Source organism: Fragaria vesca, linkage group LG1 (genome assembly GCF_000184155.1).
Source record: "Fragaria vesca subsp. vesca linkage group LG1, FraVesHawaii_1.0, whole genome shotgun sequence".
Classification (NCBI taxonomy): Eukaryota; Viridiplantae; Streptophyta; class Magnoliopsida; order Rosales; family Rosaceae; genus Fragaria; species Fragaria vesca.
The window spans coordinates 16,550,734-16,565,105 of record NC_020491.1 but is presented as its reverse complement, the minus strand read 5'-3'; the positions used below and the strand labels follow the sequence as shown (position 1 = coordinate 16,565,105).

The 14,372-nt window shown below is 41.2% G+C and overlaps 2 protein-coding genes across 2 annotated transcripts; one reads left to right on the top strand and one right to left on the bottom strand.

The window, feature by feature from the left end:
• Positions 1-6,678: 6,678 nt before the first annotated feature.
• On the bottom strand, positions 6,679-8,241 carry LOC101300486 (10-deacetylbaccatin III 10-O-acetyltransferase-like). Its single transcript, XM_004289389.1, has 2 exons — positions 7,810-8,241; positions 6,679-7,566 (listed from the first exon to the last, which is right to left on the bottom strand). The coding sequence occupies exons 1-2, from the start codon at positions 8,239-8,241 to the stop codon at positions 6,679-6,681; spliced, it is 1,320 nt and encodes a 439-aa protein (XP_004289437.1).
• Positions 8,242-11,229: 2,988 nt separating this feature from the next.
• On the top strand, positions 11,230-13,523 carry LOC101295947 (two-pore potassium channel 5-like). Its single transcript, XM_004288311.1, has 2 exons — positions 11,230-12,282; positions 12,963-13,523. Exons 1-2 carry the CDS (start codon positions 11,237-11,239, stop codon positions 13,108-13,110), a joined length of 1,194 nt encoding a protein of 397 aa, XP_004288359.1. The 5' UTR covers positions 11,230-11,236; the 3' UTR covers positions 13,111-13,523.
• Positions 13,524-14,372: the final 849 nt, after the last annotated feature.

The following is a 14,372-nucleotide window of genomic DNA, read 5'->3' as shown; positions in this document are numbered from 1 at the left end:
ACTACTACTACCTACCTCCTCTCTCTCTCTCTCTCTCTCTCTCTCTCTCTCTCTTTCACACACAGATTTAAAACCCATCAGCCAGCCATGGCTTCCCACTTTTCTCTCTCCGCCATTTCTCTCATCACCCTCCTCTTCCTCGTCGGACGCCGCCTCATCCATCACCATCGGTGTCACCTATTTCGCCTCCACCGTCGCCACTTGCCCCACCCCTCCGCTACTGGAGCGCGTGGCCTCGACCATCACTTCTCTTAGCCTCGCCGCCCTCCGCCTTGACGTCTCTGACCCCAACCTCGTCTGCGCCTTCCTCTACTCCAACACCACCCTCCTCATCACCATCCCCAAAGCGTTGGTGTCCCACCTCTGGCCGCCAGCCGCACCAACGCCCTCTGGTGGCTCACCATTCAACACTTTCAATTCCCAAATCTGAAATTTTAGGGATTGAAATCCCTAATTCCCAAATCTGTTTTCAATTAAACAAATGGCTTCAATTTCATATAGAGGAAGGGGAGGCGAGCGAGAAGAGGTTGTTGACTGGGGATTCGAAGTGGTTGAGATTTCAAGTCTAGCACGGGTTTGAAGTGGAAAACGGAAGGGCTTCATGGATGGTGTTGTTTAGGGTTCGGTTGGCGGCGAAGAGAGAAGATTGTTGTGAGGGTTTGAGTTTTGGGCCTTAGGAGAGAGATGCAAGGTAGGTGGGTTTGAGTTTTTGGCGTTGGGAGAGAGATGTCGAGGAGCTGCGAGGTGAGCTACTGGTGGTGTGGTTGGTTGCTGGTGGTCTAGTTGCGGTGTGTTTGATTACGGTGTTGATGTGGTTGGTTGGTTGCTGGTATTGTTGTTGCGGGGTGTTGTTGAAGGTCCAACTGGTGATGTGGTGGCATTGTGGTTGCGGAGGAGGTGGAGGAGGAGAGAGAAGAGATTGAAGAGATTAAGGAGGGAGGGAGGGAGGGAGGGTGTTAAATGGAATTTCCAATTGAAAAATATGTCCAGTCAGCAACTTAACCACTGATTTGGACGACCACTTAACGGATGGACCTAATTGTGTGATATTGGATAGTTAATGGAGTAATCGATTGAAATTGAAAGTTAATGGAGTAAACTGTCGAGCGCATGAAAGTTAATGGAGTGACCAGTAATTAATCCTAAATGAATAAATTAGTACTTTCTTCCCGTGTATATTTTTAATTTTTTTACAAGGTAGGAGATGTATATAACAAAATTTTGCTTTTTTGAAGATTTTCTACAAAAATTTGCTTCATTTGAAGATTTTCATTTGATCACTTTATACAAGAAAAAATGCACAAAGCTTTGAGTTAGGTAATTTTGCACAAAATTTTAACATACGCTTAGTATATATATTTGAACCCCCCAGGGTTCAAATCTTGGCTCTGCCACTGCATATAGATTGATTTGCTAGTAGTGTATTTTTTTTCCGGGGAAAGGAGATAGTTCTATTGATCAAAGATCATGACGACAAAAACGGTCAAGCATGAATAGTCTGTAGACCATATAAGCAGCATAGTTAGAAAACTAAATATGGACTACATTTAAGAATTGAAAAAAACAACCTCAAAGCTACATCCAAAAAAGTGGATATGACAAACTAAAAAGCATATAACCTTCTAAACTCTAACAACCAATTCCACTTTCAATTGAATCAGGCCTAAGACCTAATGGTGTACCTTCATCGAGTTGAAAAGAAAGAGAATTGTTGTTAAAGGTTAGAAGGGATCTTTCCTAGCTGCACTAGGAGATTACTCTTCCTCAGCCTCGGACCTGAGGCCTTGAACTTCACCACTGTCACTCTGACCCGTACTTGGAGCCATGGAATCTGAAGCTTCAACTGCAATCCTTTTCTTGTTCTTACTGCCTCTTGGTCTTCCCCTTTTCTTGGGAGACTTCCTGGTCTTAGCAATGCCCAAATCCCCATTAGGGTTAATAGAGAAACAGAGTTCATTAGGGTTCAGAGGCAATGGAACCATTGCCAGGGCATGTCGAGCTCGTTTACCATTCGGAGACTCTTCCTCATCACGCTCATGCCGAACTCCAGTTATCTTGGTCGAAGAGGGAAAGGCAGGGATCTCCCTAGTATTGACAGCCCTCTTTTCTTTAGGGAAGAGAGAAGGGAGCGAAATAGGTGCAAGGGTAGACAGAGTAACTGACACATTACCTCGAAATACCATTAAAGGTGCTACTACAAGACTTGGGGTCACCACCGGAGCTTCATCTCGTTCTCTAGGACAGAGGAGGCCACCATGATTCAACATGGAGCAATCACGGCAGCGACCCACCAACTGTTCATATCGGAAGTTGTAATACCCTTAATTTTATAAAATATAGGAAATAATCTTTTTATTTGGGCTGGTATGTCCTTATACATATGCAAATGAACGTACATATATAATCCATGTTGTAATACTCCAAGAATTTAGTAATTGAACTTATTTCGATATACATGGGTTAATTAAGGTTTGAATCAAGATGATTTAAGTGAGGATCGTACAGTAGTATTTTCGTACCTGGTGGATAATAATAATGTTCATTTGTGGGACGCAACGAGTTCATAAGATTATCTTTCGGGAAATTGTCCACACCCGAACTATTTGTTATAATTATTGAAGTTATGGGAATCATTGGAATTTAATTAAATATAAAGGAAAATGCTCAGTGTGATCCAAATCGTCCGTTTTGTATCACTGATTGATCTAAGCAGTTAGATCAAGTACATATATTGGGAAGGATGTCGGTGGAGGGAGGAGGTTCTAGACCGAACTAGAAACCTCGATTCTTTCCCTAGAAGAACGGGATTTTCTGGATTTTTCTTCTTTACCTTTTCACCGACTTTATCTTTCTCTGGGGGAGGAGGAGAGGCTTCTCGCTCTCTTCCTGGGGAGAGAACTCTCTATTTCTCTCAATGGTTTTCGGTGATCCTCTCTTCGTCTCTCTGAGGGAGGGTGACATCCTCACTTGATCATGATCTGGTAAGACAAGGCTACTGGACAGTTCGCCTATTTTAAGGACGGTGGAGATGGGCCGGCCGGTGATGACGATGCCGGAATCCAATTCGCATATGGCTTGTTCGTGGGTTTTGGTGTGGGCGACCGTCTCTCTTGAAGTTGTGAGATGAAAATCTGTTGACATAAAATGGAGGGGGTGTGACAGTAGGTTGGCTCTCACTCCTTTTGAGCCGAGAGGTGAGATGAGGTATAATCTGCTGATTGATTGAGTTAATAATCTTGCTGTGAAAATTGATTTTGAGAAGGTATTTGAGAAATAGTTTGTTAAATCATCTAACTCTAAGGTCAAGGTGTTACAGAAGTCGATCTCCAGAACATCAATTGGGGAAACCCTAATCCGCCATTGTATTTTCATAGGTTCATCCAAACTGAGGGTTAAGCGAACCCTAACGATACCTCGATTGATGTTGTTCTGATCCACAATCAGAACAGGACCGACTGTCTCGCCCACTAATCGTGTTGTAGCCACCGTTGTCAGCGCAGTCGGGAGACCAAGAATTTCCACCCAAGTCCAGACGAAATTCAGAGGTACTTGTTCGATATCTGAAAAGCCATCATAATCATTGATGATGATCATAGCACGCTGGTACGCCCAAGGACCGCCCTTCTTGACTCGCTTGACATCACGTTTGTTGGCGAATGTGAACAGATACCAAACTCCTCTTTGTTGGACTTCGACTGGGGAGGAGAGACGCCACATGTTCCGAACAGCATTGTGGAACGCATTGAACGCCACTGCCCGAGCAGTGTTGAGGCGCCCAACTAGATAGTACCAAGGGGCGACAAAGCCATTCTTTAGGCACCGAAGGTCACCTAGATCCACAGGTTCTTCCTGATGGGAGAGAGAGAGAGAGAGAGAGAGAGAGAGAGAGAGAGAGAGAGAGAGAGAGAGAGAGAGAGAGAGAGAGAGAGAGAGAGAGAGAGAGAGAGAGAGAGAGAGAGAGAGAGAGAGAGAGAGAGAGAGAGATTAGCCTAGCTGTGAGGGAGGCTTGAGATGTAGCCATGGTAGCCATGGAAGAGAACTTGCGTTGCACAGCAAAAACCCTAAAACTATCGTGAGATAGAGAGCTAGGGTTTGCCGCAGTATCCTGCGAAAAGCATTGGTTCAAAGGGCAATTGATAATTTGCTAGTAGTGTATTAACCATTGACATAGTATATAATTCTTGATGGATCAGGATATATTTGGCTTGATAATCAATTAAGCCAAAGCATGCATGCGTATTAGATGTGAGGTTAGAAATACAAAATATCATCTTTGAAGCTGCGATATATTAGAAGCATTATATATATATATATATATAAATTTTCAGATAATTTGGTGATCGTTAAGCCATTCAAAACTTCGATTTATTTTTATAATCTTGAACGGTCCACGTTTGATATAAAGTGTGCAACCTTTTGTTTTAATCTCAGCGATCCAAACTCATTAAATGAAAGATCTAATGGTGTGGCTTATCCTTAAAAGTGGCCAAAAATAGGGATCCCTCAATGGAAGGGCCCTGTGTATATATATATATACACAGCGTCCTTCCAATGAGGGATCCCTTTTTTTGTTCATTTTTAGGGATAGGCCCACACCATTAGATCTTTTTTTAATGGGCTTAGATAGTTGAGATTAAAACAAAAAATTTAACACTTATGTCAAACCTAGACTGTTCAAAATCATTAAAAATAAATCCCTCATTTGGATGACTTAACCATCACCAATTTTTTTGAAAATTTACAGAAGTGATCGACTCATATAGCCTAACGAACTGAACGGTGGAGATTTGATTTTGTGATCGAAAAGTTCGTCAAATGATCTATCTCTAGAAATGAACAAAAAAAGGGATCCATCATTAGAAGGGCCTTGTGTGTGTGTGTATCAGTTCTTATCCAGAGCGAAGCTTCGCTCTGAAATTAATGTGTGAAGTTCTTTATTTGACACACTTTTCGGTCATATTTCCACATATCTTCACCGTTCAGTTTGTAGAACCAAATGCATAGATCACTTTTGCAAAGTTTCATCGAATTTGATGATCGTTTGGGTGTTCATAATCGTGATTTACACAAACAGTTCTGGTTAGACATATTTATGGTATGTTCATTGATTTAACCTAATTCGGTACATAAACAATCATCAAATTGAATGAAATTTTGCATGAATGATCTATGCATTTGGTTCTAGAAATTGAACGGTGGAGATATTGAAATATAATCGAAATGTGTGTCAAATAAAGAACTTTACACTTTAATTTCAGAACGAAGCTTCGCTCTGAATAGGAACTACACACACACACTAAGTTTCCTTTTAGAGCGGGACGCCGCTTTGAAATTAAAGTGTCGTGCTCCTTGTTTCGCTCACTTTTAGGTCGTATTTTCACATCTCCACCGGTCAGTGTATAGAACATAATGTGTAGATCATTACTGCAAAGTTTCATCCAATTTGGAGATCATTTGAGCTTCCGTAATTGTATGAAACTTTACAAAGTTTAAATGATCTCCAAATTAGATGAAACTTTACATGAATGATTTACACACTATGTTCGATACACTGAACGATGAAGATGTGAAAATGTGACCTAAAAATGAGCGAAATGAGGAGCACTACACTTTAATTTTAAAACGGTGTCCCGTTTTAAAAAGAAACTTAGTGTGTGTGTGGCGTGCAGAAGTTCAAGTTCCAAGAGATATTACTGTCACCTCTATGAAAACCTTAATCACATATGACGTGATCGATATGTTAAACAATAAACCGACATGAAGAACAAAGTAAACAAAATCAAAACTAGCACGGAAAAGAAGGATTCCAGTTTCAAGCATGCATGAAGGAAATGATTCAATGAAAAAAAAAAGAAAAAAGAATGATGTAAATGAAAAAACAATGTGTTCTGACTCGATCATATATAGAAAACAACCAAAATTATGGGCCTCCTAGCTTACAAACTAAAACAATGCGTCTTGTACGAGTATGGCCAATTTATATCTATATACCAATCAATGAATTTCTATTTTCCTTTCGAAGGAAAACAGTTAGCTTCGATCAATTGATGTTGATCAATTTGTTTTTAATGTTGTAATTTAATTTAATTGTGATTTTTTGTTCAAGTAGATTTAAATGAGGGTATGATAATATCCTAGCTTGTCCCGTGATTAATCACTAATAAAAAATTTCGTAAAATTGAAGTATAATCTCAGTTTCTTCTCTCATTCTCACAAAGAAAAAAAAAAAAGTTAGTTTGGTCTCTTGTATCATCGATGATCGAACCCAGCCAAAGCACCATCATCGGGAGAACTTCTCCCAAGTCCAACTGATCATTTGTGCTATTGTAGTGATTCCTTCTCTTTCCTCTAGTTAGCCTAGCTCATACACAAAGTTTATATCTTGTTATTCATCACAAATATCACCAGGCATTGTATATATATACGACCATGAACGTACGTACGTAACGTAGTATGGGTACGTATGATTATCAATTGACTTATAGTTGATCATGGTTCCATATCCATGTACGTTTTTTCAACCATTTCAACTCTCAGTCAGTCGGATGCATATCATTCACAGTTGTTAACTTTTGTATATAGAAGAGTACATACCATCATTTTTTACGATAAAAGTTGCAACCAAACAGAACTAGAATTGCAAGCTCTGAAACAGATCGAGGTCATTGAGGTAACACTTCATTTCCCCATCATTTTCATCATGTGATGAATAAAGTTTTGACGATGGATCTCTTCCACGCACCAGGTGACTAGACGGATACCATTCTGTGGCAAAGGCAAAGTCCCAACAATGGCCGCTGGCATGATTGCAGAGGCTTGTATTGGGATGACATGTTCTGGTGACCCCCAACCGAAATCGACCTGGTTGAATCCCAGTTTGCCCCATTCGGATATAAGCAACGTTTCATAACTTAGAGCTGGGGTAAACGGGTCGTCCTCAATCTGATGACCCTCTTTGATCAGTTTGATGTAATTGGTAAACTCGTTCGGAAGCTTAGCCTTGGCTTCTTGGATCATTTCCACTACATCAGCTAGCGACGAATGAGCCAGTGTTTCGGACGAAGCTGTTGCCGTGACGGGGAAGAAGCAGTTGCCGTAGAAGCCTTTTGGCAATGGAGGGTCCAAAAGATGACGGCAATTAGCAAAGAAGACCAGCTTGACTTGTGCATTTTGCTTCAAGTTGTCCGACACTATCACAGCCGTAGTTCGACAAATCCACAAAGCGGCAGCTACTACTTCGAAAGAAGAGCAACTCCATCCAGCAGATTCCTGAATTTCTCGCTTCAAGTGATTGATTTGGTCCATGTAAATGTCAATGTTAGCGTGCCCTAGTTGGTAGTTAGGTACTGAAGAACTGTTGGTGGTGGTGTTTAGGTTTAGCTGTTGTCGGGGTAGAGAATTCGTGAAGAAGTCTCTTTTCCACACTACTGGTGTAATACTCGGGTGCTTGAGGCCCCTTGCCATCTCGCTAACAGCATTGAGAAATTGTGCAGATCCTAAGCCGTCACAGATGCTGTGGCTGAACTTGATGCCAATCACGAATCCACCACATTCAAATTCAGTCACCTGTACGTAGTGATCATATCATGTGATAATTAATGAAGATGTATCTCAGAGATGAATGGAAGAACATTTGCTCTAAATCGAGTTAAAGATTGCCTGGGGTTGTTACTAATGAATAGAGGATTTTATACACATGCATGATGCATCAACCCTAGAAGAAATGGAAAATAGAGTGTCTGCTTTGGGTCCGGGGCAGAATTTTCAAGTTCTAAAGAACTATTAACATACTGGGGTAATATTGCTTACCTGCATTTGTAGAAGTAGGTCCAGTCCATCAGCACCTGGAAATTGACTAGGAAGAAGATCACCATGTTTGCTGGAGTGGGAGGCAACAGTATCATCAAAGTAATTGACAGCATCAAGTCTACAATTAGCATATGCCTCGACAAACCACACACCTTGTCCACTACATTCGACTTGAAGCTGACCTCCACCATTTCCATTAGACTCTTTCAACCGCCCTGCAAGAGGATAATATGGAACCAATGCTTTCGACAGACCTTCTTTTATAACTTTGGCTACTTGATGATACTCTCCATGTCTATACACATGCAGTGTTTGAGCATTGCTTCTTAGTACCGGCAAGCTGTCGATTTCCGATAAATCAAGGGTGGCGATCGGCGTCTGCTCGCATGGTCTAACTAGGCTTTGGCTTGACCGGATCACAGAGAAAGCCATGCGGTGCATGAATCTAATGTAATATAGTGAAAGATTAAGAAGCTAGCTAAGAATTATTCAGAGGGATGACAAACTATACATTCAATTACAATAGGTCATACATATATATTATGGATGTAGGCATGTAGCCTAGCTATGAGATCGAATGCCTTTACTTCAAACATAAATCTTGTTCGATCAATCGCTTTGAAGTCTAGACTTGTGTCTGTACATCATGTGCTTTTGTTTATTAGTCTACGTGCAGTGCAAGACATTTTTACAAGTAGGAGTATTTCTACTCTTATTGGTCCACAAGGATAATTATCTTAAGATCAATTTCTTTTTTAGCAATAAAATGAAATCCATTAGATTTTTTTTTAAATAAAAAAATCATTGTATTAACGACGCATGCCAGAATGACAAACAAGTACTATCACATTGAAAATTGAAGCTCACTTATTTGTGAGTTTAGCAGAGGATAAAACTAATTAAAACAAGATACTAAAGAAGACATAAGACCAGAGCCAAAGCGCTTAATTGCGGTACTCCATGCCCTATGTATCCATCTAGTTGCAACCAGCTCGCACAATCTGCCAAGCTACCAATACCACGACTTAAGCCATTGTCAGGTTGAAATCAAGCCTAACAACCCAATTCCAAATCTGACTTTTTGCGGGCTTGAGGCTAGACCCAGGCCTAAGAACCCGAGTCCATCCCCAACCCTAGTAGATTGCATCGTCGCTTGCCGACACTCTCCGATCTTGCTAATGACGACCAAAAACAGCTCAGTCACCCGCTTCCATGACCACGCTGGCATCAATATCGGATCTTGAAGAAGCCTAACGCTCTTGGTGTTGTTAAGGCCTAAAAATCCAGTAAGTAGGCCCAATTCATTATTCAAGCCCAAATCACATGTTAAGGCGAATTCTACTCATAAACATCATGCCATGCACGTGGACCCAAGCCACAATCATGCACTTGGGGCTTACAAGAACGGGTGTGGTGTGGAAGGTATCAGAATTGCATGAGGTCCGCTATTAGTTTTAGGATTGTTGTTAATTTTGGACTTGGGACCAAAATTCATGCCCAACGACCTAAATCCTGATACGGATAAAAGAAGAAGAGAAGCCCAAAAGCCAAGCCCAAACCCTTCAATATCCAAATATAAAGTAAGCTTTAATATATGATTCTTATTTCAGCCACACAATAAAACCAGGGAACACGTCGTCCCAGTAGCAGATTTTACAACAACAAATTCTACCTAAATCACGTAAAAAATCTGCCAAAGCCTAATTCACTTTTACACCTTCCAAAGCCTAGTCCACATGCAATCAATAGCTTTAGACACAACCTAACATACAAAATGCATTACAAACATGCTTTTAACCAAGTGGGTCTTTTACCCATCAGTAAAAATCTTTAACCAAGATTCCCCTAGCTTTACTTATAAATAGCGGCTGTTATCAACCATAGGCAAAGGGTAACATGGGGTATGCCAGCAAGCTCTCTAGAACTCTTCTTCTCACACTGCCTTTCTCCTAAATGCATCCTTAGTTTCTCATCCTTCTCAATTCATCTCCTATCCAAATCTTTGCTTCACAAACCCTAAACCACTATACCACCATTGTTGGGATCTCTTCTTCTTAAACTCATGCTTTTATAGCTCCCACGCCATGCACATCTTGCTAAGTCCTTCATTGAAAGAAACGCAGTTGTAAATCACCGTAGTTAATGAAGAAATTGCCGCCGGGAAGAGCACAACAGCGAGAACACAACAGCAAGCTTCCTAGTATTCTCAATCCTTTGAAGCTTTCTGGGCCTAGTTTCCGCTAACTCAGACAAAGAGGATGACATTTTTGGGCTCGGGCATGCTTATCTCACTACCATACGCCTTTAATCAAAAGTGCCCTCCACAGGCGTCAAACTTTGATTCAGGTCCACTGATCCGAGACCTAGCCCCAAACCAAAAAGGGAGATCGCGATCCTTGGCAGCAGCCATTTTTCTCGGTTGCCAAACTTTAGAGTGATTTCTGGCATTAGTAGGTGGAACAACCCTCCACGATCGGGCACACAAAACATGCCAGATTTAGCGCTAGCCTGCGTGAGCATCGAAACTATCTCCGTCTTGAAATTCCATTCACTGAATTCTGTCGTCGATGTAACATCAACCAGCGATTCGAAACCACCTTGATTGCTTTCTTCGATGTCCTAGACATCTGTTTTCCTTCATTGGAGTCCTCCTCACTCGCAAAGAACCATCACTGTTGAAGGCTTTGAAAGGTCAGGATCCCGATGTCGCTGCCGCTTGAGAGGATTGCTCCTCTTGGTGTCGTCATAGAGAAACTGCCAATGGATGGTCGGGGGAGTGCTAGGCTCTCCACCGCCACTAAAAACCTTGATCTTGGAAACCCTAGAACGCTCCGCGAAAGCCGGAGCATGTTGGTGAGGATATCTAAACCTTTTGAAATCAATTGGATCTTAGGAGTACACATGAACAATAATCTTGGATATATCATTAACGGCTACTCATAAGACAAGTGAGACGAACAAACATAAACATTTTCTTTTAAGTGAGGGTGCATATATGATATGAATCATATGCTACTCTATCAGACTTACAAATGTTGCCGATGTAACCGATCAAAGTTCATTCCTACATGCATTCTTTTGTGGTCATGTGTACTTGTGTAGGATGGAACCACGGTATCCACAAGAGCTATTCATCTTCTTAAAATGAACTACTAGTCAGTTTTCACAAGCTCCAGCTAGTGTGTATGAGCTTTACAACTATAATTTTCAGTGGCTGTATTATTTTGGCAATTTATCCAGCTAACAATGGTTAAATACCGTGAACGGTGATGGCTCAAGTTGAAAAACTATGACAACTACAATTCTAAGTTTCAAACTCAAAGAAAGCTGAAGACACCCCACCACGCCCACCCAGCAGCGCCTACCATTTGCTATCTGCCAGAGTCCGTACAAACAAAAAATCTTATTTTCTTTCCTACTTTCTCCGATGGAAACCGAGCCTTTTCTCTCCTCCCCACAACAATCCCGACTTGAACCCATCATTGAGCACCCCCATGATTTCTCTTTCAATCTTCCTCCTCCCCTCACCGACCCTATTCTCCTCCTCTTCCCACAACCCCCTCACCAAAATGAAATCCACCAAGACCCACAACCCTCTTCCTCCTCATCTTACCGGAATGCCCCGACCCGCAAACCCAGCATTCTTACCCGATGCAAGACCGCCCCGGCCATGGCAGTCATGCGGGACCTGAAACCCAAGACGGCCCAGGTCCCCAAGCCACAGTCCGAGACCAGCTCCATCATCAGGCAAGCTGTGGTGTTACTTGTCATGTATCTTTCTCTCGGTGTTGTAATATACTCTTTCAACAGGGACAAGTTCTCTGGCATCGAAACTCACCCGGTTGTTGATGCTCTTTACTTCTGTATAGTCACTATGTGCACTATTGGGTACGGTGACATTGCTCCGCAAACGCCGCTGACGAAGGTGTTCTCGTGTGTGTTTGTGTTGGTGGGTTTTGGGTTTATTGACATCTTGCTTAGTGGGGTGGTTAACTATGTGTTGGACTTGCAAGAGAATATAATCTTGACCGGAATCCAAATGAGTCATCATCATCACCACGGCAACAGAAGCCACCGTGGGTTTTCGGACTACATTGTTGATGTGGCTAAAGGGAGGATGAGGATCAGACTCAAGGTGGGTCTGGCGCTTGGTGTGGTGGTCATGTGCATTGGCGTTGGGGCTCTGGTTTTGTGTTTTATGGAGGATTTGAGTTGGATTGATTCTATTTATTTGTCTGTTATGTCGGTTACGACCGTTGGATATGGGGACAAGGCCTTCAAGACGCTGCCGGGGCGGCTTTTCGCGGCAGTTTGGCTTTTGTTTTCAACCCTGGCGGTGGCGAGAGCGTTTTTGTATTTGGCTGAGGCGAGAGTGGATAAGAGACACAGGAAAATTGTCAAGTGGGTTTTGCATAGGGATATCACTGTCCAGGATTTGCTTGCTGCTGACATCAATAACCATGGCTTCATCAGGTGACTTCCCAATTCATTTCTTATCTGTCATTTTCTGATTGTTATGTTTCAATGGCATGCGAAGTTATATTGATGTGTTAGCAGAGTAGTTTAAGCATATCATGTGAAATAGAGCTTGTAAAACAGAACCATCTAATAGGCTGCAGAATCATTATGTTTTGGACTTCTAGGGTAAACTGAGTGGCAATTGAAGACTGAATATTAAATAATATTGGTATCCCTTGCAGTATTGTTACTTAGATATGAATCCTAGGTCATAAACTCATAATGAAGCCATTTGGAATCTCTATGCATGCCTTCTAATTTCTAATGGACACAAATTAGATTATGAACATTAAGAAATGCTTCTTGGTCTTTCTCCGTCTGATGCATGTATTGATCAGGTAAAGGAAAATTCTTAAGGTCATTCTTTATTGCCTATGTACTTCAAACATAAGATAAAAATAGGCCTCTCGCTACTGTTTTGAAGCTGAAATGCTAGAACATCCCAATCTCTGTACTGCAAATGCATTTAACCGAAGTTAACTTAAAAAAATCAGGAAAACTGCACGACAATTTCAGTTAGTGATGTTCGGATCAGAAATGTTTTCGCATTGAAATATTTTTGGCTTCATTGTTCAGTTTGACTGCAATATTTTGGAATGCCAACCTTCTCTTCTTTTGCTCCAATGCTTTTTCAGCAAGTCAGAGTATATTGTGTACAAGCTCAAGGAGATGGGAAAGATAGATGAGAAAGATATTATGCAAATCTGTGATCAGTTCAGTAAGCTCGACTCAAACCACTCTGGGAAGATAACACTACCTGATTTGTTGGAGAACCGCTTTTAACTGCAAAAAGTAAACGCTGGTTTATGTGAAGGCCAGGAGTGCAGAGGCATTAAGGGGAAAGCATGGAAATGTTGATTAGGAAAGCCTGTATATTTGCATATTCCTGACAAATCTTTGGAGGATTAATGAATAACGTGGCGCCATGCCTTGCAAAAGATGAAGTGGATGCTGTATATATAGACATTTATATTCAATTCTGATGGAAGGACTCACAGATATGGTTACCGAAGTTAGACTTTCACTGTCGTGATCCTGTTTCCTTTCTGTTTTTGTAACACACGAAATGAAAAGGGAACAAATAACTTATGTGCATTCTTTAATACGAGAGAAATTATTCTCATGAAGGCTTTGAACTGCCTTGTATACTATTCAGTTATATCTGTCACTGTGATGATGTCAGTACTCATTTTGTCAAACAGACTTGGGTCTTGGGTTCTTGTACTCCCTTGGGCTTTTTAAAATGCCCATTCCCACTCCAATGACAGAAAGACTTCATAGGCATTCCAATTCATCTAAGTAAGTAAGCCTCGCCAAAAAAAAAAAAAAAAAAAAAAAATTACATCTAAGTACACCTTACTGCTCCACCATCACCCAGATCATCTCCTCCACCATTTCCGATGACCTCATCTTGGCCTCTGCCTACTCCAACGAGCTCCATAGCAACGCACGAGAAATCATCAAACTCAAGTTCATCGTTGCCCGCCTTGATCGGTCGTCGCCAAAGCCCTTATTATTTTATTTTTATTGTATATAAATTGTGATTAAGTATATAATTGTTAGGAGAGCTTCTAATGAGGACCTTATAATGAGGACTAAATGAGAAATCATCAAACTCAAGTTCATCGTTGCCCGCCTTGATTGGTCGTCGCCAAAGCCCTTATTATTTTAGTTTTATTGTATATAAATTGTGATTAATGATGAAGGATTAATGGTAGAGACAAAGAGATAGCAAGAGAATCATCATCTTATTCATTGATAGGAGCCCTTTATATAGGGAATTACACAATACCAATATGGTAAGGATATGAATACATAGATCTAGTCTAACTACATATTCTATTGGCATAAGGCCAAGGCACACATAGAGAATATCCTAGAACACTTCCCCTTATGCCGCGCGCTGATATGCCGATGGTGCTGATCTGTTGCCTCGTCAAGTCACAAAAACCCTGTGGGAGAAAAACTGAACCTTGATCGTAGGAGAAAAAGAGTACAATGCACCCTTTACATTTGATAGTGACATGTATGTATGTGTTAGACTC